At 41.0% G+C, this 24,961-nt stretch overlaps 1 protein-coding gene and 1 pseudogene across 1 annotated transcript in view; one reads left to right on the top strand and one right to left on the bottom strand.

Moving 5' to 3' along the window:
- Window positions 1-1,130: 1,130 nt before the first annotated feature.
- The window catches only part of SMS (spermine synthase), a 53,945-nt gene continuing 30,114 nt past the window's right edge, over window positions 1,131-24,961 (bottom strand). The window contains exons 5-11 of the mRNA XM_042973923.1: window positions 20,838-21,013; window positions 19,895-20,049; window positions 18,816-18,905; window positions 9,854-9,968; window positions 8,546-8,625; window positions 3,340-3,455; window positions 1,131-1,656 (exon numbers count right to left, since the gene is read on the bottom strand). Of these exons, the coding sequence (XP_042829857.1) occupies window positions 1,617-1,656; window positions 3,340-3,455; window positions 8,546-8,625; window positions 9,854-9,968; window positions 18,816-18,905; window positions 19,895-20,049; window positions 20,838-21,013 (772 nt within the window). The 3' untranslated portion in view covers window positions 1,131-1,616. The remainder of the gene's footprint in view (window positions 1,657-3,339; window positions 3,456-8,545; window positions 8,626-9,853; window positions 9,969-18,815; window positions 18,906-19,894; window positions 20,050-20,837; window positions 21,014-24,961) is intronic.
- On the top strand, window positions 10,241-10,326 carry LOC122235569 (annotated as a pseudogene).

Raw genomic sequence — 24,961 nt, 5'->3', positions numbered from 1 at the left:
AATCTGTTAAGCCAAAATGGTGTTCTAACAGTAATAATACCACCATTTTTAATCTCACACGGTATACAAGTACAAAGCCTTTGCAAAACATTACAGAAGAATTTGAGGGAGTAGGTAGGACTGTCTACCAATGCTTTTTATAAAAGCTCAATGCACAAGAAAAATATTTGCTGAAAGCCAGTCTAGTTCCAACATGACAAACTCTCCCTTTATTCCATTATTGTTTCTCTCCGTGCCAATCCAATCAAAAAGAAAAGCAGGCATGCACTCATTTTTTAAAGAATATCTGTTAGAGGGGTGCCTGGCAGCAACTCTTGATCTCGGGATTGTGAGTTCAAGTCCCACGTTGGGCATAGAGATTACTTAAAAATAAAATCCTAAAAAAATAAAATCAAAACAACAAAACTATTAAAAAAAAAAAAAGAGTATCTGTCAGAGAAACCTATCTTGGGAGGAAGAATGTTCTGGGTTGACACTAATTCTCTCAAAACACACACTGAATATTTCAATTTTTAATGCTTTCCTCACTGCAAATTCACCATAAGTGAACACAATGCCTTGATAAAACATAAAGCTGTTATAAAAAGAACAGAATAACCATTGATGTCTAATAATCCAAGTCAGTGTACCTTCACCTTTGATGTGGATTCTTATCCACAAATACACTTTACAAGCTGTTAGCTGCCTGCACTTCCTTACTGAGTTTATGCCGCTCTCATTGCAGGCCTCTACAAACTCTCATCTATCTGTGCATCTAAAATCCTTCTTAAAAAGTTTTACAGCAGCAATCCAAAATGCTCTGTGTTTCCACATCTAATACACCAATAAGAATGGGAACAGAAATAAGCTTCTGACTTTCAACTTTCCAGTAAGACCAAATCTTTTCCTATCCTCAGGTCAATTTTATAATGAAGAACTGGTGAATGTAATAGGTTGTATATCATTTACCATGGGGGTAAATGAAGTCATTACTACTGTTCAAACAAAGGCCCTAAGGCCATCCTGTTATAGAGATAAATGGCACTGAGTGATAGAAAAGAACTAAAAAAGATCAGGAGACACCTTTGTTCTGTGAGATCAGCAGTGAGAAAGTGGGGACCTGGCTGAAATAAAACAACAAACACATGAAATTTCTCATTTATAATTTTAATTGAAGCATTGCTATTCATTTTTTCTTAACTCTTTCTTATAAGCACCAAATTTTAATAACTAAGTCAATTTTCTGGGAAAAAAACACCATCAAGAACTTCCCTCCAGAACAAAAACAATGATGTTCATTCCTCCAAACAACCAAATTTGAAGTCTACCAAAACAAAAATAAAAAGCCCACACACACAAAAGAAAGTAACAAAAATCACATTCTAGGGGTTCAGTGCATTTAGCAGCCTTCGCTGTGCTGTCTAATCATCCTTCAGCTGACTTTCAAAAAAAATAACACCCTAGCTCATCAAAATATACATTTTCCATTTGCTTTTTTTAAATTAAGAATAATAATTAAAAAGAAAAGAAAACTTGAAGGAATTCACAATCAATTGCCTGACTCCTTTCGATGTCATGTACAGCATATGAAGGTCAGGAAGGCTATTTGCAGCACACACGATTGGGGACAACGGTCTTCAAGGGTTAGCTTTCTTCCAAACAGTGTAAAATACCCACCTGGACAGGGAGTCAAGGAATAAGTGCAGATAATTCAAGGAAGAACAGACAGCATTTAAAATTTGTTTGCTGGCCTACAAACTGGAAGGTGGATGCAAGTTTCAAGGCTTAAAGCATTGCAGTGATGAGCATTAGGTCCTCTTAACAAGGCCACTTTAACAGCCTGCACACCTACCACCTGTGACTGGGTCGCCGGTGGGGAGGAGCGGGGAGCAAATGGAGACAAGGCTAAAGGCAAACAAATACTTCCTCAGGTATGCTACTGCTTTCCGAGGTCTTTCAGACTTCTTAGGGAATTAACATGACAAGGAAGGGTGGGAAGGTGAGAGACTGGGGGGTGGAGGAGGAAGAGAGGGGTGGGAAAAAGAGAGGGAGGGAAAAAGAGAGGGAGGGAGAAAGAGAAGGAAAAACAGGTAGAAGGATGGAGTGGAGCCAGAGGGCAGAAGCCTTTTCTCCAAATGTTATCAACTAGATTTCTACCGAAAAAATGCTCCAGAAGGAAAGCCTGATGAAGGTGGACAGTTGGTTAGGGGAGAGTTACCAGAGATCTCCACAGAAAGAAAGTGGCTGCCCAGCATACACAGAGAGCTTCTTCCAGGGGGATCTAGGGGTTTTCTAAGGCCCATGTCTGTCAGAGGCTGCCAGGGTTTGCCGGACAAGGACCTCACTGCAGGCCAGCGGCAGTCACAGGATCTCTCTAGACAGCAATGAAGACAGCTGTTACAGAAAACTAGACTTGGCCACCTCAGATAAGGAAGCTTTTATCTGGAGACTAGAAGTCTGCCTTTTAGGAGGAAACGTATTTTAAATTTCCAGTGACAATGCTCCCATTCTGCCTTTTCTCTGGGTACTTTTATTTCTCTGGACTAACTTTACTAAGTGGAACTAATGAAGAACACCAACACTGGTTTCTACTGCAAATCAGAATCGAGTGAAGTGTAGAAACTAATATCAAAGTAGGATGATTTTAATATAAAAAATAGAATGAGAGGCGACTGGGTAGCTTAGCTGGTTAAGCATCCGACTCTTCATTTCTTCATTTCGGTGCAGATCATGATCTCATGGTTCGTGGGCTCCCTGCTGACAAGCGTGGAGCCTGCTTGGGATTCTCTTTCCCCTCTCTGCCCCTCCCCACCCTGTGCATGCGCTCTCGCTCTCAAAATAAATAAACTTAAAAAAAAAAAAAAAAATAGAATTAGCATGTTTAGTCTTTTTGCCCGCTACAGCTCAGGTGGTATTTTAGACTAGGGCTTCTGAAGCTTTATGTGCACAGCAATCTCCTGGTAGACCGGTCCAGGCAGGTAACCAGGCCTCAAGCCAGCCTCTGCCAGCCTCTGCTGGAGCAGGAAGCCAGGGTGGGGCTTGAGGATCTTCATGCTAACCGGTTCCCAGGGGATGCTGCAGTTCTGGGGACAGCCTTTGAGAACCAGTGCTGCTTAATCAGTAGAACCACCTGGGGAGTTGTGGGAGGCCACACCCCAGAATCTGAGAGTGATCCAGGAATCAGTAGTTATTTTAAAGCTTCAGGGAATTCCAATGTGCAGCCACATCTGAAGACCATGGCCTTAGATAGTATAGAGCTAATTCCATTTATTATTGGGATTTAAAATGTTGAACTGGCATGGGATTTACTTGGGTATTCTGATCTAACAACATGTCATGTTATGTTATGTCGAAGGATACAATTCCAAGTATGAAGGAACACAGACGATCTCCTTTGAGAATTCCACAGGACAATACAGGCGCCCAAGCTGTTCTTCATAGAGCGACAAGGCTTCTGTCAAATTGACACAGTTACCCTAAATCAAAGACAGGAAAGCAAACAATGGGATTCTTGAGTCTTACTGAAGGCCCCCCCCCCCACTCATTTGAAGGTCTCTAATAAATGAAAACAATTTTAGCTTTAGATGAAAGTTCCTCTTCGAAAATGAGAGAAGGCTTCTGTGCTATGACAAACTGCATTCAATTCTACTTATAGATCCATTAATTAGCTCATTATCCTTCTACCTCATTTACCAAGCCATTTCACATTCAGAGAATGAAGCTACAGAAAGCAGTGAGACCAATTTCTCATTAGTAACACAGTCACTGTATCAACAACCATGCAATTAGCAAAGATTCATACACATGAGCCATTCAAAATGTTTTCCCACTGGTCACCACTATGTTGAGAATGAAACACCAGAAAGATAATGCTCTTCATTTCCAGAATGGCTTAAAACTATGACCTTCATAAGAATCTAAGACGTTGCCAAAGAACTATGTTCATACCTCTATGCTTTCCCCCAAATATGTGATTTTCAGGCCTAAGAAAACAAAAGTTTACTCACAATATGTATACTAAGTAAGGATATCCCACAGTTCCACTCCTTATCAAGCATCCTCCCTTGACTTCATTGTTCTAATTTTTCTCCCTTTCTTGCCACCACCTTTTCAGTCTCCCCAGCAGTTAGGAGTGGTCAGTGAGATGTAGTTAACTCTGCCGGGGGCTACCAGGAAAGTTTACGCTTCTGGACAATCAATCAAGGATAAACAGAGTGACCCGCCTCTTCAACTTACTTCCAGCCTATGACCTAGATGTGACATTTGAAGCTGCAGCAACCACTCTGTGACCATGAAGAAAAAAAGGATGAATCAGATGCTGGCCAAGAACAGAGCAGAGCTACTGAAAGGATACAGTATCTGCCTAGTTCTATAGCAGTGCCTTTTTTGTTTTTAAGTAATCTCCACACCCAATATGGGGCTTGAAGTCACTCACAACTCAAGAGTTACATGCTCCCCCCCCCCCACTTACTCAGCCAGGCACCCCTAGAGCAGTGCTTCTTAATCTTTAATGTGCATATGTATCACACGTGATTTTCATTCATTAGGTCAGGGTTAGGTTTTATCATTTTAGCTCAAGTTTCCTAATTGTAGCTTTTCATAATGGGTACTTAATACCACCTATTTCCTTTTAACCTCTAAAATTCTTTACAAACTAAAGACTACTGAATGCATGTGGTGATTCCATTTCTTAAGAACTTCACTATCAATTTGCCTTAGAATAGCCAAGTACAATGTAAAATGAAAATTATTCACAAATGAAAATTATTTGTGAGCGACACTCAACAAATGAAGGCATTCAGTGATGTAAGCATCACAAATGAAAGGCATTTCGAAACCAACCAACTAGCCACAGGCAAGTGGGCAAAAGAACTATTCTGAGAGCCGGCCTTGGCGGTTTTCACTTAGCACGTTTGTTTAGCATGACGTCGTCCTTCAGTGCCAGCCTGTTTAGTAACCCATCATCTAGGGTCCTGCAGTGGGATTTGGCCAAAGTGCCCTTCACCAGCATATAATTTGGTTTCAACATTAAGTTCACCATGAGAGTATATAAACACCACACATGTAATTTAAGATTCACAAATAGAAAACAATGCTGGATGTTTTTAGAACATATCACTACTGGGGAAGCTATAGAATGGAAATGCCACCTAGGTGCACAGTTCAATGGTTTTTCTTGCCATCTTAAAATTGACACCAGACTCTCTTTACTGAAGGCATATGGGAGGATCTCCTTACTGAGAATGTGGTAAGGAGATAGGAAAGTTTCAATTTGTTCTTCCCCAACATTGTCAAAAAGCAGTTAAAAAAAGGAAAAAAAACCTCACCACAAATGGAGACCTACCCCAAAAAAGTAATGTGATACATTTTACTTTCCTGTGTATTTAAATGGAAATACATTTTTTTCTTGTCTTAAGAAAGACATATCGGTTTTTTCAGTGCCACCGTAACAGTGCGCATGAACATCCAAGCGGTTGCTCTCAAGAGCAGCAACAATGCCGAAGAGAGAGGCAGACAGACACCAGGTACTTATTAGGCCATGCTCCAAAGTCATCGTTGGGTTTCTAGCTGGAAGATGAAGCATGGTTACATTGGCAAATCTGAAACCATTAATGTCACAGAGCTGGGAAAATTGTTGTGACCTCACGGGCAGGTTAAACAAGTATAGAATGACCAGCCCCAGATCTGGTGTACAACGAAAAGATCTAGAAAAATGCTAGAATAATCTGCTCCCGTCCTACCAGTTCGGTTTCATCGTACTGACAACCTCAGTTGGCATCGTGGAGCAGGAGGAAACAAGATGAAAATCCACAAAAGGGAAAATCCTGGGATTCTTTTTCTAGCCATGTAATGCATACGTGCAAATCCAATGCCTCGATGAAAAAAGAAAAAAAGGAAGGCTGGATGGACAAAGGACAGACATTGGAGATGCAGAACAAAAACCCAATAGCAGAGAATTAAATACCTATTAAGGATGAGAAAGGAACTGGGGCACCTGGGTGGAACAGTTGGTTGAGCCTCTGACTTCGGCCCAGGTCATGATCCCACGCTTTGTGGGTGTGAGCCTGCATCGGGCTCTGTGCTGACAGCTCAGAGCCTGGAGCTTGCTTCGGATTCTTTGTCTCCCTCTCTCTTTCTGCCCCTCCCCCACTCTGTCTCCCCAAAATAAACAAACATTAAAAAAAATTTTTAAGTTTGACAAGGGAATAATCGGGGGGAGGGGGGCATCCTAAGAGGTAAATCCCTATTCAGTAGTTTGGTTCTAGGAAGTTTTCCTTGGCCCATGTTAGGTGTGAGTAGGTGACACTGCTTTTTTACTCTAGATTTCTATATTGTTTTTATCTTTTAAATTTAACAGTATGTATGATTTTTGTAACATTAAAAAAAAAAAAATTGCAAGTCCGGAAGAACACATCCTTAATAACATCATTCTTAGCAAGTTCAAAAACAAGCTGAACAATATAATGACAGGAAATTACACATATGTGAAACATCTATAAAGAAAAGTACAGGGGGGGCACCTGGCTGGCTCAGTCAGTAAAGCATGTGACTCTTGCTCTCGGGGTTGTGAGTTCAAACCCCACTTGGGCACTGAGTTTACTTAAGAAAAAAAAGTACAAGAATGAAAAAGAGTAACACTAAAGATGGGTTACCTTCTAAAAGGGGGACAGGCGTTTAGGGAGTATTGTAGATGTGTCGAGGGTACCACTTATGTCCACTTCTCAAGGAGGGGGTAGTATTTTGCATAATAACTTACATGAATGCCACATACATTCATGTAAGTTTGTATGTATCAAAGAACCTCTAGAGTTTTTTTGTTACTTTTTTTTTTTTTTTAAGGGGAGTGGGGAAGAGAAGGGAAGGAGGTCGAGTCCCTGGTCTTGAAAGCAAATATTCCCTGGATTGAAATTCCCCTGGCCCACCAGAGCCAGCTCAGTTCCCACCCACTCCATTTCCACAGCTTTCCCCAGCTCTGTGGCACTAACTAGGCTGCCTTCATGCAGCCACGGTGATTACTAATGACATCATGAATTTGCTACTGTGACGCAATTTCAGGCAGGACATTTAGTCTGCCTGAGGTCCGCTAAGAGGTCAAACATTTTCATTCCATCTTTACATTTCAGTTCTAAGCTACATGCTGAGGTAAAGGGGGTAGACGTGAATCAAGAGTATCTCCTGAGCATTATCACATGGCAGTTTCAAAAAAGGTACTACAGGGACGTCTGGGAGGCTCAGTCAGATAAGCGTCCAACTCTTGATTTTGGCTCAGGTTATGATCTCCCGGTTCATGAATTCAAACCCTGTGTCTGGCTCTGCACTGACAGGTCAGAGCCTATAGCCTGCTTCGGATTCTGTGTCTCCCTCTCTCTCTCTGCCCCTCCCCATTCATGCTCTGTTTCTCTCTCTCAAAAGTAAAATTAACATTAAAAAAAATTAGAGACTCAAGTCTAGAATGTGTTAAAAAAAATCATTTCTAAACATCAGGCAAAAAAATTCCATTCATATACAGTTGTCTGTTTCTTTCCCTCGAAGCTTCTCAATACTTTCACCAAGTTCAAGGTTTCTAAGATTAATCACCATGGAGGAGAGTGGGGTCTTACATGCAAGGGAAAGAAAAGGAAAACAGGATGGGCTAAAGACTAATTCAAGGTGTCCCTTAGAGTTTCCAAGTTGTATTCACCATTATTAATCTCAGATCCCAACAACTGCCCGGAGCCTGCATTAAAATGCCTCTTTGGGAGAATAAAATTAAGTCTTCTCTACTAGTTTTTGACATTTAAATATGCTATTGCTTTTTAAAGGGGTGGGGGAGGGCTCCTGAAAACACTTAAGAATTACAGGGACCAGAGTGCAATACTGCCTAGGTAAGTGCTTATTTTCTGCTTATGAATTAAGGGACTGGTGTACCAAGTAAAGAGACTCGATCAGCATTTAGCACCTTTTGTGGTCATTTTCAGAATTTTCTTCAGGACTTTAGCAGGGTGTGTATACACACACACACACACACACACACACACACACATATGCATAACAAGATATATGTATATGTATATATATATTATATATATATATTACATAACAAGAGATACAAATTTTAAACTTTCTTTTAAATTTAAGAATCCCCTAGAGAATGGGAAAAAAACAATTTGCTTCCATCTGGTGGCAGGAACTCATACTACAGTCAAAGCAGTTTATTAAGCTTTATGTTGATAAATTGGCTTTCCAATGAAGAATCTCCTAGAGGATAAGGGGAGAGAAATTAAAAAACAAACAAACAAACAAAAAACAAATAAAATCACAATCTGTATCTCCATCTGGTGGCAGGAGTTCATACTACAGCCACAGCCCAAGGCTGATAAATTAGGACAGTGGGCAATAAAAGGACATAAGAGAACTCATTAATTCTGGAGAGGACAGGTCAGCTATTTATAAACTTGTTTGAAAGAACATAATACAGTTATGATGTTCTATCCTTAACAAATATAAATTTCAGTAATATGCATGCAAATTTCAAAATATAAAAATTCTTATCGAGCGTTCTGGGGTAAAAGAGTTAAGTGTATACCTGTGTAAAATACTTCCCATCCGGTTTCAGTACTTTCATCGAGAGGTCAAGAATCAGTCTGAGAAACTCCCATGTAGAATCTGAATAAAAAAATTTAATTATATAAATATGGGTTTACATGCATCAGAAACATCTAATGTCAAATATTCGCATTAATATTCAAAAATACCAACAAAAGAAAGTAGCCAAGAGCTTGAGACTCCATATTCAAAAGCTTATTTGTAAAAATGTACTGTCTTTTTGGGGTGTCTTGCACACACGTGCATATACTCAACGTCAAAAGCAAACGTCCTTGGGGCGCCTGGGTGGCTCAGTCGGTTGGGCCGCCGACTTCTGCTCAGGTCTTGATCTCGCGGTCCGTGAGTTCGAGCCCCGCGTCGGGCTCTGTGCTGACAGCTCAGAGCCTGGAGCCTGTTTCAGATTCTGTGTCTCCCTCTCTCTGACCCTCCCCCGTTCATGCTCTGTCTCTCTCTGCCTCAAAAATAAATAAACATTAAAAAAAAAAAATTAAAAAAAAAAAGCAAACGTCCTTGTGCTTAGCACTGCTCTCACAGTACCAATAAAGATTAGACAGAAAGGCAGTGGATGAAATCTAAAAGACAACAGGTTTAAGAGGGAAGTTGCAACATCCCAAGAGAGAAACAGCAAGGGTCATCAGGTGGGGACCCAGTCTGCAAACTCAGCAGGAAGACAAGGTTATAGAAAAACAGTAACACTGACATGCCAAACCAGCAGTGATTTGCAGCGTGTGGTTTGAGAAGGGGAATAGTCACTGGTGTTGCTTAGAAAAGTCACCAGTTTGTCCTAGTACAGGTTAAAAATCATATAATGTAGGGGAGCCGGGGTGGCTCAGTTGGTTAAGCACCGACTTTTGATTTCGGCTTAGTTTATGATCTCAGTTTTGTGAGTAAGAGCCATGCGTCTGGCTCTGCGCTGACAGTTCAGAGCCTACTTGGGATTCTCTCTCTCTGCCCTTCTGCTCACACTGTTTCTTTCTCAATTTTTTTTTTAAATCACATAATTTAAGTAAATTACCAAACAAGCTAATTTCTCAATAATGTGATGGAGTCATTTTATTTAATGTTTCTCTCAAATGACTGAGTAAATGTGCTTATTTAGTGACAGAACAGGATTTGACCAAAGCCAAATCCAGCCATCTTTCCACCGTGCGCTGCAGTTTAACTACCTTGAAAAAATGAAGGAACTTACTATGTAGACAATCTCTAAGAGCCTTTCATTCTCACAAAGTGCCAAGAAAAACATTTTCATGAACATTGTCTTGGTTAGAAAACAAATAACAGAATCTACCTTCTTCTGGAGATGTGGAGATTGGAACAGCTGTCAAATCATTAATCACATAATCAAACTCTCTCCCTTCTTTGGCGTACCTCTTCAGTACTGGAATACAGTCTTCTATTAGAACCTTCCAAAGAGAAAAGGAATAGATGTATGTGAGCCAACTCATGTGGAAGCAGTTAAGCCCTTGTAGAGGAGGGAGGAAAATGCAAGCCGTTGCTGAGATCCACAACACCTCCATGAACAAGGAATGACTTCCATCCATGCCTCTAAGAGCTACAATTCAGTGCCTACTATATGCTTTAGTATGCCTTCTCATTTAATCTAAGCAACAATCTACAGGTACTATTAATGACCCCTAGTTTATAAGTGGAAAACAAAGTTAACAGAGGTTACACAGTGCTTGCTTTGCTAGCACACATACTAAAATTGGAACGATACAGAGAAGATTAGCATGGACCCTGTGCAAGGATGACACACAAATACTTCCGGAAGAGAGAGAGAGAAAGAAAGAGATGGGTACCATATCTTGCCCAAAGGTACCCAAAATAAGAAACGGAGCCAGGGCACCTGGGTGGCTCAGTCGATTAAGCATCGGATTCGATTTTGGCTCAGGTCATGATCTCATGGTTCTTGAGATTGAGTCCCAAGTCGGGCTCTGTGCTAACAGTGTGGGCCCTGCTTGGGATTCTCTTTCTCCCACCTCTCTCTGCCCCTACCTTACTCATGTGTGCGCTCTCAAAATAAATAAACTTAAAAAAAATACAGTATATAATACATATAACATACAAAATGTGTTAACCTACTATTTATGTTTTTTTAATGCATGCCAATGTATTTGCTATGAATAACACATTTTTTAAAAGTTTTTATTTATTTATTTTTGAGAGGGAGAGGGAGAGGGAGAGAGGGGGGGGAGGGGAGGGGGAGGGGGAGGGGAGGGGGAGGGGGAGGGGGAGGGAGGGAGAGAGGGGGAGAGAGGGAGAGAGAGGGAGAGAGGGGGAGAGAGGGGGAGAGAGGGAGAGAGAGGGGGAGGGAGAGGGAGGGAGAGGGAGGGAGAGAGAGGGAGAGAGAGGGAGAGAGAGGGAGAGAGAGGGGGAGAGAGGGGGAGAGAGGGGGAGAGAGGGAGAGAGAGGGAGAGAGAGGGGGAGGGAGGGGGAGGGAGGGGGAGGGAGGGGGAGGGAGGGAGGGGAGGGGGAGGGAGGGAGGGGAGGGGGAGGGAGGGAGGGGAGGGGGAGGGAGGGGGGAGGGGGAGGGGGGGAGAGAGAGAGAGAGAGAGAGAGAGAGCGCGAGCAAGTGCGGGAGGGGCAGAGACAGGGGGGACAGAGGATCTGAAGCGGCCTCTGTGTGCACATCAGAGAGCCCAATGTGGGGCTAGAATTCCTGAACCATGAGCCAAAGGCAGACGCTTAACCGACTGAGCCACCCAGGCACCCCCCCTACTATTTACGTTCTTGATAAGGTCTCTGGTCAACGGCATGTTATGAGTAGTTAAGTTTTGGGGGAGTCTAAAGTTATAGGCAGATTTTTGACTATAGGGGAGGGTTGGGGGGGTCAGCACCCCTAACCCCCATGTTCCTCATGTTGTTCAAGGGTCAACTGTACAGGAAGTTTGGGGTTTGCCTTCTCTTTGAAGTACTGCAGGTACATGCTGGGGATGCGTCGGCTGCGGGCAACATCTTGAACTAGCAGGAGTTACTCTCCTTGTCTTTTATTTTTCTAGTTACAAAATACACACTCATGTGAAACAAATTCATGTAAATCAGAAGTCAAGTTTGCCACAATTCCCTAAACAACCTATTCCAGAATTTTTCCTATGAATGTTCTTATACAAATCCTCAGTCACAATTTTATAGTCCTGTTGTTTTGTAACTTGCTTCACTTAATACACCATCTAAGTGCAACCATATAAAGACAGAGAAAACACTAATCAATCCTATTTGATATGCTGTTTTTTCCTATGCTCATATACACTTTTACCAACACAAAAACACAAATGCTTGTCCTATTTTGTAAAACTAGGATCAGAAAGAATGCAAGCAAGCAAGCTAGGATCACACACATGCTGAACTTGAAAATTTTCATCTAACACCATTCCAGGTAATGGTATTTTTAAAAATTGTATCATTCCACTAAAAATGTGCTACTCGACCTCCGTGTATAGATGCCTGTCTGTAGGCTAGACACTCAAACATTGGGTTGCTGAGACAAAAGGCATGTACATTTTAGTTTTTAGTTTTGATGGCCATTCACACTCCAACTAGCAATGATTGCGAGCATCTGTTTCCCTGGCATCCTCCCCAGCACTGTATATTGTCCCTCTTCTATTATGTCAGGTCCCTTCCCTTGCTCATGCTTCCACATATACTCGCAGAGTCACTAACAGGGGTGAATATTTTGTTATAAGTTTACAGGATAGGGGCGCCTGGGTGGCTCAGTCAATTAAGCATCCGACTTCAGCTCAGGTCATAATCTCACGGTTTGTGGGTTCAGGCCCAAGCAGGGCTCCGTGCTCCTAGCTTGGAGCCTGGAGCCTGCTTCTGATTCTGTGTCTCCCTCTCTCTGCCCCTCCCCTACTTGTGTGTTCACGCTCTCGCTCTCTCTCAAAAATAAACATAAAAAAAGTGTATAGGATATTTGATTTTCATTTCCTGAGATGGACCAGTTCATATCCTTTACATTTTTCTATTTAGTCATCCTAGTAGGTTTTAAGTTGTAGGGAGGGGCTCTCTGTATTATTAAAGGGATTAAATCCCTGTCACTTTTGTTACTAGTTTTTTGGCTTTATGGTATTATGTTGTTACAGTTTCTGGGTTTCTTGTCTTTCTTTAAAAGGTTTCCCAACTTCAAGATTAAATATGCTAAATTTCCCTAAATGTATTAAGTTTATGTATCTAGACCTTAAGCCATCTGAGATTAATTTTTCTATGGCTTCTGAGGTTATGTTAACTTTGTTCTCATGTAAATGAGAACAGCCCATTGTGCTGGCACCACTTATGAAATCAACTAAATCTCCTTTTCCCAAGCAAACTTGAAATATACCTTAGGTCATGTATTAGCTGTGTGTGTACAAATACACACTCAGACATGTTCAAAGTCTCTGTGCCATTCCTCTTATCTGTCGATTCCTGTGTCAACATCATACTTCCTATTTGATTATGCTTTAACAAACAACAGCACAAATCTCCCTTCACTATGATTATTTAAAATTGTTTTTCTTGGCTATTCTTAGGGTATGTATTGTTACAAATGAACTTGAAACCATTTGGTCTAATTCTAAAAACCTCCTTGGGATTCTGATTGGTATTAGTTGTAATAGGAAGTTACAGACACTGTTCCAGTATTCTCATTCTAGAAATATAACATGTCTCTCCATATGTTCCAACTTCAGTTAGTCTTTCAATAAGATCTTGACCTAATTCTTATCAGTCCCACAATACCATTCTTATTTAAATATACTCCTAGGTATTTAACGATGGGTCATTATTCCTAAATGTGAAACCTGAAACCATAAAAAATCCTAGAAGAGAACACACGCAGTAACATCTCTAACACTGGCCATAGCAACATTTTTCTAAATATGTCTCCGGAAGCAACAGAAACAAAAGCAAAAATAAACTATTGGGACTACGTCAAAATAAAAAGCTTCTGCACAACTATCAACAAAACTAAAAGACAAACTATGGAATGGGAGAAGATATTTGCAAATGACATATCTGATAAAGGGTCAGGATGAAATAAAGAACTTAACACAACTCAACATCCAAAATATAAATAATCCAATTTACAAATGAGCAGAATACATGAACAGACATTCTTCCAAAGACAGCCAGATGGCCAAGAGACACATTAAAAGATGCACATTATCAGGCAAATGCAAATCAAAGCCACAATGAGGTATCACCTCACACCTGTCAGAATGGCTAAAATCAAAAACACAGGAAACAACAGGTGTTGGTGAGGATGCGGAGAAAAAGGAACACTCATGCGCTGTTGATGGGAATGCAAACTGGTGCAGTCACTATGGAAAACAGCATGGAGGTTCCCCAAAAAGTTAAAAATGGAACTACCTTATGATCCAGCAATTGCACTACCAGGTATTTACCCAAAGAATACAAGAACATTAATTCAAAGGGATATATGCACACCAATGTTTATGGCAACATTATTCACAGTAACTGAGATACAGAAGCAGCCCAAGTGTCAATCGATTAAAGAAGAGGTAGCCTGTGCACACGCACAATGGAATATTACTCAGCCACAAAAAAAGAATAAATCCTTGCAATTTGTAATGACATGGACAGAGCTCGAGTATAATGCTAAGCGAAATAACTCAGTATAAGATAGACAAACACCCTATGATTTCACTCATAAGTGGAATTTAAGAAACAAAACAAATGAACAATTAAAAAGAGAGAAACCAAAAAACAGACTCTTAACTATGGAGAACAAACCAATGGTTACCAGAGGGGAGGTGGATGAACTAGGTGAAGGGGATTAAGAGCACATATATCATGCTGAGCACTGAGAAGTATATAGAATTGTTGAATCACTATATTGTACACCTGAAACTAATATAACAATCTGTAAACTACACTGGTACTAAAATTAAAAGCTTAGGGGCGCCTGGGTGGCTTAGTCAGTTAAGCAGCTGACTTCAGCTCAGGTCATGATCTCATGGTTCGTGGGTTCAAGCCCCACGTCGGGCTCTGTGCTGGCAGCTCGGAGCCTGGATCCAGCTTCTGATTCTGTGTCTCCCTCCCTCTCTGCACCCCCCCCACCCCACACACACTCTGTCTCTGTCTCTCAAAAATGAATAAAAATGTAAAAAAAAAACAGTTAAAAGCTTAAAAAAAACCTCAATTGGCCATTATTTTGAATAGGCTCTCCAACCCATTCTCCACCTCTAATTTCTATTCAAACTGTTTTGCATTTAACAAGGCTAAAAAAAATTTTTTAGACTGTCTCTGTCCAATCACTGCACCAAATTCTCATGAACTCAACTAGTTTTCTAGGTGAGTTTCCTAGATTCTCTAAGCATTCGTATCATCTGCAAATGATTCTATATTTTGACTGTTTTCATTTTTCTATCTTACTACATTAGCTAATGCCTCAAAAGTGAATAAAGGTAATAATAGCATTTTCACCTTATTTCTAATTTTAATGGAAATGCCTTATGTATTTTGATATTTTATAGAACATTATATTTAAGTTTCTCTTTTTCAAATTTTTTTATTATTTATTCATTATTCGTGGGCGGGGGGAGAGAACATGCAAGCAAGGGAGAGGGCTAGAGGAAGAGAGAGAGAGAGAAAGAAAGAGAATAGCTCAAGCAGGCTCTGTGCTCAGTTCAGGTCATGATCTCATGGCTCGTGAGTTCAAGCGGCTTGAGTTCAAGCCTGGCTTGTGAGTTCAAGCCTGGTGTCAGGTTCTGTGCTGACAGCTCAGAGCTCGGAGGCTGCTTCGGATTCTGTGTCTCCTCCCTCTCTCTCTCTGCCCCTCCCCTGCTAGTGCTCTGTGTCTCTCTCTCTTTCAAAACTAAATAAACATTAATAAAAAAATTAAAAGTCAGATGCTTTACTGAACCACCCAGACACCCCAAGCAAATACATTTTATTTGAACAGAATCTTGAATGTGTATCTCCAGATTTATAAACAATTTAGATGAGTGCTTTAATTTGTTGATATGTAAATTACTTACCCCTCCCTACCCCATCTTCCCTAATGTGTTTGCATCCAATTTTGATTTCATGGTACATGTGTGTTAATTTTTTAAGCCGAGGCAAGAATTCTATCTATATTAAAATGTAGTTGTGATTGTTTTGTGGGCAAAGGGAGAAAAAGATACATACATATTTCACATCTACTATTTTGAGAGTTTAAAAAGGGAGAGGGGATTAGGTTCTTCAGAGCATGACAGATTTGTTTCACACAAAGCTAAAAGTTACCATTGTTGGCAAATAATGTTTGCATTGTTAGCCAGACTCTGGCTAAGGTGTTTTAACTTGTAATCCTCACACCTGTGCCAAGTGGGTATTATTTCAATTTTATGGGTGGAGATTAAATTTAGAGAGTTCAAAGGACATTTATACAAGGTTATAGGGTAACTTTAGAAGGGTGATTCAGATTCCTGTCTCCCTGGCTCTTTTTTCTAACTTCCTTATATGGATTCAGAAAAACAATTTAAGCATAAACAGAACCACAAACGCAAACCTGCAGTAATGTTGAGTTGTAGATTGTTGTAATTAGAGGCTGGATATATGTGGGACAGTTTACTAATGTCCTTGGAAAACAACTCTTGACTTGCAAGTCTGTCTGAAAATAGAGCACCAAAGGCAGGTAGTGACATTGACATTTAGACATTCTAGGGAATGGTAAAAGTAGTATTTTATTTTGAAATGGTTTGGCTTTTGAGGAAGGTGGGTGTCTGAATGCATCCCCCCCCCAACTTTGCTGGATTAGAACAACCATTAAGGGGAGCCTGGAAAATTCTGAGGTTGAGAGTTTTCTGGGTGTGTTCAAGGGGTTGAGGGTTCCTGGTCTGGGGGGTAGCAACAGGCAAGCCCCTTAGCCATTAAAATATTACCATTAAAAAACACCAGGTCTTTGCAAATGTTTATCATTTGAAAAACGGATACTCTGTTGACCATTTTTAGAAATTAGAAAATGTTCCAAAGCGCTCCCCATTCCTTTTATAATTATAGAGTAACTTTAATACTAAAATCCTTAAAAGTAGTACAAAAAAAAATAAAGATTGATTTTGATGAGTGTACAAGATTTTCAAGTAAAAGAGTAATTAAATCTAGCAGTTTATTTAAAGAACTGTATTAGGCCCAAGAAAGATGTAGTTGAGAAACAAAGATGGGAATCTTGAGAAATCTGTCAACATGATTCATTATATGAATTATTTAAAAAGAAACAATAATGTATTAACAGACAAAACATTTAGGGATATTCAGCAGTCATTCTTATTTCTTTTTTTATATTTTTCATTTTTTTTTAATGTTTATTTTTGAGAGAGAGAGAGAGAGAGAGAGCGAGCGCGAATGGGAGAGGTGCAGAGAGAGAGGGAACACAGAAACAGAAGCAGGCTCCAGGCTCTGAGCTGTCAGCACAGAGCCCAATGGCAGGGCTCGAACCCATGAATCGTGAGATTGTGATCTGAGCTGAAGTTGGACACTTAACCAACTGAGCCACCCGGGCACCCCTCAGCAGTCATTCTTAATAAAAAGTCTTTTAGGGGCGTCTGGGTGGCTGTCGGTTAAGCGTCCGGTTAAGTGTCCGACTTCAGCTCAGGTCATGATCTCACGGTTTGTGAGTGTGGAGCCCCGTGTCAGGCTCTGTGCTAAGAGCTCAGAGCCTGGAGCTTGCTTCAGATTCTGTCTCCCCCTCTCTCTGCCCCTCCCATGCTCATGCTCTGTCTCTGTCTCTCAATAATAAATAAACGTTAAAAAAAAAAATTTTTTTTTTTAAAGTCTTTTAGGTAAGATAAAATTGGAATGGAAGGGAAACTACCCAAGCTGCTTAACCGACTGAGCCACTCAGGAGCCCCTTGTCTGACTCTTTATCTCAGCTCAGGTCTTGTCTCAGGGTCATGAGTTCAAGCCCCATGTTGGGCTCCACACTGGGCGTGAAGCCTACTTTTAAAAAGATGTATTTGCTTGGTTATCTTGCTCTAACAAGTACTGTAGATATGGGCACTAAACACATGCATGCTCAAAATACAATTCAAAATGTACCCTATAAACTGTAACGACTGGTTAACTTGCAAGCACAGTACAATTTAGAACAGAAACTAATTTACTTAGCAAGAAGCAAATGTTTAAATACACATATAAATCACACAAAGAAGTCTGAAGAGTAGCAGAACACGTCACCTCAAAATATGCCACTTTCATATATTGATTATTTTGAGTGGTAGGCACTTGAAAAACCGCAAATGCAGAGAAGCTTTCTCTAAACTCTGCCTTCATCTGCCTAAAAGATGGAGCCTCTGAAAGAAACTCAATTGTCAGAGATCCCCTCTCTGGGGGATTCAACCAGAGAAGGTTGACCCTTATCACGGAACACCAAAGTTGTCACAAACATCAAACCTGTCCCATCTGTTCTTCCAAGGGCCCTTTATCTTTACTAACAGTCACTCTAAGACACCTATGACCCCCTTCCCTATTCAGATGATATTTAAGTCTAAATCCTAAAGCTACCTCTGAATTACTCAGTTATCCCTAGGTCTCTCCCAAGTATACACGAACTATATATGTTAATGAACTTGTCCTTCTCTTGTTAAGCTGTCTTTCATTACAGGAATCTCAGCCAAGAACCAGAAGGGCAGGGGGTAAGAGCGCTGACAATACAGAGTCTGTCCACCTCTGGCCCTCCACCTTGTTCATGCTTGCTCAGTGACCTCTCACGGAGCTATGTGTTCCAGCACCTCGGAGATTAATATACATACCTTCGAAATGCCTATCAAGGCCAGGATAGGTTTGGCTTCCCATGAATCTGTTAGAGATAACATAGTCTTTCCCCCTTCCTGATGCACAGGTAGTGCCATAAAATATAATTAAAGGTTAGTTGTCAAGTAGGTGCACCCAAACCCTCTGATCTCACTACAATGCCCTTCCTGCATATCCTCTCACTCTATAAATCTGTGGATTACAGTCTGGACTTTGCAGAGAATAACTATACAGCTGCCACGGGTCATCCTCTGCCAACCTGTCAGCAAGTGTCTCTGAATAAAACTCTGTGTAACCTGTATGGAGTGTCCTACTTTGTTTTCTGGTCACAAAGTGCCTTCTCAGTTTGGGGGGATATTTTACTCTCCTTCCTTCATGTTCTAGAGAGAAAATTTTTCCTTCCCTACAAGGTGATCTATTTATTTCTTAACCAATGATACTTAAAGCTGCTTTAGGAAGGCACAATTCAAGTCAATAATGTATCAGTTGACTTAAAAATGTTATCCGGAAAATATAATTACCTGATAGCAGTCTCCTTTAAGATTGTCTAAGACGTCGCCACATGTTTTTCGCATGTATTTCTTACATCCATCAATCACCATTTGGTCAATGTTCAAACAGGTCAAGGAGAAATTCATCCTGAACTTAGATCAAAGAATTCTGAAACAGTAACACTATTGTTTTGAGAGCGAGAGGGTGCCAGTGAGCAAGGGACAGAGAAAGAATCCCACAAGAGGCGGGTGAGGGTAGAGGGGGGAGAAGCGGGGTTCACTGGATGTGGGCCTCAAACTCATGAACCATGAGATCATGACCTGAGCCAAAGGCAGATGCTTAACGACTGAGCCACCCAGGTGCCCTGAAACAGTAACACCTTAAAGAAAAGGTACGGGGCAGCTGGCTGGCTCAACCAATGGAACAAGTGACTCTTGATCACAGGGTTATAAGTTCAAACCGCAAGCTGGATGGAGATTACTTAAAAATAAAATCTTTAGGGGCACCTGGGTAGCTCAGTAGGTTGAGCGTCGGACTTAGGCTCAGGTCATGAACTTGCCATTCGTGAGTTTGAGCCCTGCGTTGGGTTCTGTGCTGACAGCTCAGAGCGTGGAGCCTGCTTTGGATTCTGTGTCTACCTCTCTCTCTGTTACTCCCCCACTCACACTCTTTCTCAAAAATAAAGATTTTTTTTAAATTAAAAAAATAGAATCTTTAAAAAAATAAAGAAAAGGTAAGACAATTATTTTATAACACTAATGGGTTCCATATTTACCCCCAAAAAACCCATGAATGAGATAATGATTTCATTTTTGTACCAAGGTCATTCAAAAGGGACTGAATTTTCTTTTCTCCTCATGAAGCCCTTCCAGGAAGTGCTAAGCAGTAGATGCTGGACCAAGATTGTTTCCTCTTTATTTCGCAACTAGAGCATCTCTGCTGCTTTGTTCGTAACCACATGAAAAGGCTACTAGGACTAAATTGAAATGTTCGTTCAAGACAGTATTTATAACACATTTGCCTCATAACATTAACTGGAGCCTTAAGACAAAAAAGGAAGAAGAAAGCAAAAGAAGCCAACTGAACTTGATCTCTAAGTAAAGGATATCTCTACCATAGTGACCATCTTTGGTTTCAGTTTGACTATTTCACATAATATGCCCCCATCTCCGCCCCCTAGAATGAGCACGTCTTTGCCACTGTAGTCTTCTTTTCCACTGCCCATGATGGCCTGGGTATACGCCAAATCACTCTCCGCCAGATCTAGGGAGGAAAAACACAGGTCCAAAATGGTGACTCTACCCAAGGCCATACCATGACCTGACTCACCATACTAGAAAGTGCTGGAATCTAGCCTAAAATACAAATTTAAAAAATTTTTGATCTTTAAAAACTGTCAACAATGTGCAGAGATACTTTTATTTTTTCTGGACTGTAGATTTTTCATCAACCCTACCCATCTGACACCTAATACAATATATTACATACAGATTACACACACATATACCTTGAAGAAAACTCAGTCTTACAAATGTTCTGATATGCCAATTAAAAGCAATTACATCTTTCATTACATGAAGTATAGCATCTAAGAGTTGTTCCAAATATGAGAGGGAGAAAGCAAACCAGGGTTTAGAGGAAACAAGATTGACCAGGAGTTGCTAATTACTGTCACTCAATGGTGAAGATACATGGGTTCATCATACTATTTTGTACACTTAGGTTTGAAATTTTCCATAACAAAAAGATTTCCTAAAAACTAAGCAATCATATTTTCTTTACAGAAGTATTATCCGAATACTCAACACTAAGAAAACTAAGAAAAAGGAACATCAAGACCAAGTTTTCATGGCTCTGCCATAAAACAAGAAAACCCAGATAATTCACAGGTTAATGTGACATAAACATTCCTATCAAAAAAAAAAAAAAAAAACAAAACAAAAAAACAGCACTGCCAAGGACAAAGTAGGACAAATCAACAATGGTGTATTTGTGAGGAAAACATTGTCACTTTGCTATGCAACTGGGGTAGGGATGGAATGAATACTTACTAACATCCCCACTAAGGATGAGAATGTTTCCAAATTGCTTTGAGTGTAGAATTTTAATGTTCTGATAAGGTGAATCTTCATCATACACCACTTCATCTATGTCATACTCAACCAGGCGACCATCAGCAGTGGGCCAGTATCTGTCGATGGCCCCTCCTCGAACTATGGGTGGTAATCTGGAAAAAAGGAAAAAGGAATGAGCCTTACATGAACTGCTTACAGGCTGCTTATGGTGACACTGCCTTAAAAGCGAATCTTTTGGGGCGCCTGGGTGGCTCAGTTGGTTAAAGGTCTGACTTCAGCTCAGGTCATGATCTCGCGGTGAGTGCAAGCCCCTGCTTCACATTCTGTGTCTCCCCCTCTCTGCCCCTCCCATGAGCATGCTTTGTCTTTGTCTCTCAATAATAAACAAATGTTAAAAAAAATTATTATTATTTTTTTTAAAGTGAATCTGGAGGAGCAACTGGCTGGCTCAGTGGAGCATGCAACTCTGATCTCAGGGGTGATCCACAAGAGTATAAGCCTCACATTGTGGGTAGAGAGTACCTTAAAAATAAAAGTGGGGGCACCTGGGTAGCTCAGTTAGTTGAGCATCCAACTTCAGCTCAGGTCATGATCTCATGGTTCATGAGTTTGAGCCCCACATCAGGCTCTGTGCTGACAGTGCAGAGCCTGCCTAGGATTTTCTTTCTCCTTCTCTCTCTCTCTCTCTACCACTCCCCCACTCACTCTCTCTCTCTCTCTCACACAAAATAAATTAAAAAAAAATTTTTTTAAATTTTTTTTAACGTTTTTATTTATTTTTGAGACAGGGAGAGACAGAGCATGAACAGGGGAGGGTCAGAGAGAGGGAGACACAGAATCTGAAACAGGCTCCAGGCTCTGAGCCATCCGCACAGAGCCCGACGCGGGGCTCGAACTCACAGACCGCGAGATCATGACCTGAGCCGAAGTCGGCCGCTTAACCAACTGAGCCACCCAGGCGACCCAAAAAAAAAAAAATTTTTTTCTTAAGTGAACCTGGAAGCATGAGTGTACAAAAAGCAAGGCATAATGACCTCATGGCCAATTCCTGAGTAGTATATAAATCTAAAGCTTGGACTTTCAGCTATATACAAACATGGCCCCTACCAAATCTAAACAACTGTGGTACATTAAGAGTTTACTTTTTAAATAAACCTTTCTGGCATAATTTAATTTTCCCTTAAAAAAAGTTGGGAGAAAATGGCAACCTCAGACATCATACTTCGTACCTCAAATACTTCAGCAAAAATCAAAACTGCCTACACAACCACACTGCCATTACCAAATTCATACACGCGCACATGGAAGCAATACTATCACCTAGTACACAATCCATATTTAAATATCCCCACAATCGTCTCAATCATGTCATTGATAGCTATTCTACTTTTGAATGAAGATCATACACTATATGTTGTTTTCCTTTTTTGACCCTCATTTCATCTAGTATAGCTTTTCCTCTCATGTGTTTCACAACCCTGACCTCTCAGTCCAAACCAGGTGTTCTGCAGAAAATCCCTGATGAGGGTTTGCCTGAAGATCTCTTCATCAAAGTCAGGTTGGCATGTATTTACACAGGCCTCACATCAGGGGCAGAAGATGTGTGCTTCCTATCATTAGAGATGTAAGTGTGACCACTTGGTTCAGGTAGATGGCACCAGATCTCTTCATTTGCAACAGTACCTTTTTGCCCTTTGAAATTACTAAGCAAGCTATGGGGTAGTCCTCTGAAATTGGGTGAAGGTCCTGATCTCCCAATAAACCTCCAGTAGTGGCTTTGGCATCTAGAAAATTCTTGGCCAAACCAGTTATTATCACTACAAGGACTGCAAACTGATGATTTTCCCATTCCATTCCATTTTGTAAAAGTTCAGTATTGTAGACAAGGTGAATGTACTAGAAACTACCAGCAGAGGACACTAAATGACAATGAAAACAAGACCCAGAAAAGGAGCTTGGCAAATCTAACAGGAACACAAAATGAAAACTGACTACACATATAACACAACTATGTGCAAGTCATATGTTCTCAGATACAGTGGTTTCAACCATAAAACAGATTAGCAATAAAACAGCTGTATACTGGCATCTGCTACCTCTGACTTGCTCTGATGACTCTCTGTTCCCCTCACTCACCTGTTTCCAGGAATACAATCTGAACCTGTCTTAATGAAGCTTCCTCTGAGCAAACACTAACAACTATAAAACACATAGAGATTTACAAAGCAAATTTCCATAAACTCTCATTTAATCCTAACAACTCCGGATTTAACCACTTGATCTTTTAAGTGAACAAATGCAGCTGTTGTAATTACTAGCAGACAAGAGGTCTGTCTTGTAAAATGTGGTGCCCCAAACAGGGTAATATCTCCCACTCCCTCTCTCCAGAACAGGCAAACAGGACTTGGAGGTAGCCTCTTCCACCCTGGCTGAGGGTTGGTGGGTGGAAGGAGGTGGGGAGGTAAACCACCTGTGACATTAGATGACGGTGACAAATATCAAGTCATGGGTTTTCAAGGGAGGAAATCCACCCCTGGTTGACCACCAGCCAGCTATCGACAATTACTGAACTATGCACAAACCTGCTGAAAATACATGTCCGTTCTCAACTGTGTCACTAGTGCCTTGGCTAAAGAGCTCTTCCCTTGACTGCAACACAATGGTTCTGTTTTTCTTTTTTTTTAGGATTTTATTTCTGGGGCACCTGGGTGGCTCAGTCAGTTAAGTGTCCGACTCTTGATCTCAGGTCAGTCATCATCTCGCGGTTCTTGAGTCTGAGCCCCACATCAGGCTCTGCGTTGATGGCACGGAGCCTGCTTGGGATTCTCTAATTGTCTCTGTCCCTCCTTCATTTGTGCTCTCTCTCTCAAAATACATACACTTTTTAAAAAACCTTATTTTTAAGTAATCTCTACACCCAATGTGGGGCTTGAACTCACAACCCCGGGATCAGAAGCTGCAATGCTCCACCGACTCAGGTTATGATCTCACAATTCAGGAGATTGAGCTCCACATTGGGCTCTGTACTGACAACATGGAGCCTGCTTGGGATTCTCTCTCTCTCTGCCTCTGCCTCCCTCTCTCAAAATAAATAAATATTTTTTAAAAAGAATCCATAAAGTTTATTTATTTTGAGAGAGAAAGAGAGCGTGAGCACAAAGTGGGGAAGGGACAGAGAGAAAGAATCCCAAACAGGCTCTGAACCATCAACGCAGAGCCCGATTCAGGCTCGAACTCATGAACCGTGAGATCATAACCTGAGCCGAAATCAAGGGTCAGATGCTTAACCAACTGAGCTACCCGTGCACCCCAACACATTGGTTTTTAAAGCCTGGCAAAGAAACAAAAAGGATCTCTAACAGGATGGGGAAGCCATCTATCTTGCTGAAGCACTCATCCCAGCATGAAGTACATCTATCTCTTTGGAACGGGCTACAGGAGATATTCCGGAGCCCCACACAACTCTGGTTTCAACTGTCACTGCTGAACATTGAAAATGGATCCTAGAGAAAAAGTCAGGTAAAGTATGTCCTGGGCCTCAGGTACACTGGGTAAACCACAATATGTCCCTCTATTCCTCAACAAAACTTAAATGATGTGAGTTTGTTTTCCTGTTCCTTTTCTTTTGAAAAACAATATGAGGGGCACCTGGGTGGCTCAGTCGGTTAAGCGTCCAACTTCAGCTCAGGTCATGATCTCGCGGTCCGTGAGTTCGAGCCCCGCGTCGGGCTCTGTGCTGACAGCTCAGAGCCTGGAGCCTGTTTCGGATTCTGTGTCTCCCTCTCTCTCTGCCCCTCCCTCGTTCATGCTCTGTCTCTCTCTGTCTCAAAAATAAATAAAACGTTAAAAAAAAAAGAAAAACAATATGAAAATAAATTCTCTAATACATCCCATGGCTTCTTAGTTGAAAATTCAGATTTAAGTCATCAGCCACAGGGGAACAATAATTTCAGATGTTACTGAGTTACCTGTTAATGACTGATTTTTTTTTTTTTTAACGTTTATTGATTTTTTTGAGACAGAGAGACAGCATGAACAGGAAAGGGTCAGAGAGAGAGGGAGACACAGAATCCGAAACAGGCTCCAGGCTCTGAGCTGTC

The sequence above is a fragment of the Panthera tigris genome, chromosome X (genome assembly GCF_018350195.1).
Source record: "Panthera tigris isolate Pti1 chromosome X, P.tigris_Pti1_mat1.1, whole genome shotgun sequence".
NCBI lineage: Eukaryota > Metazoa > Chordata > Mammalia > Carnivora > Felidae > Panthera > Panthera tigris.
This window is presented reverse-complemented; position numbering and strand designations above follow the sequence as displayed.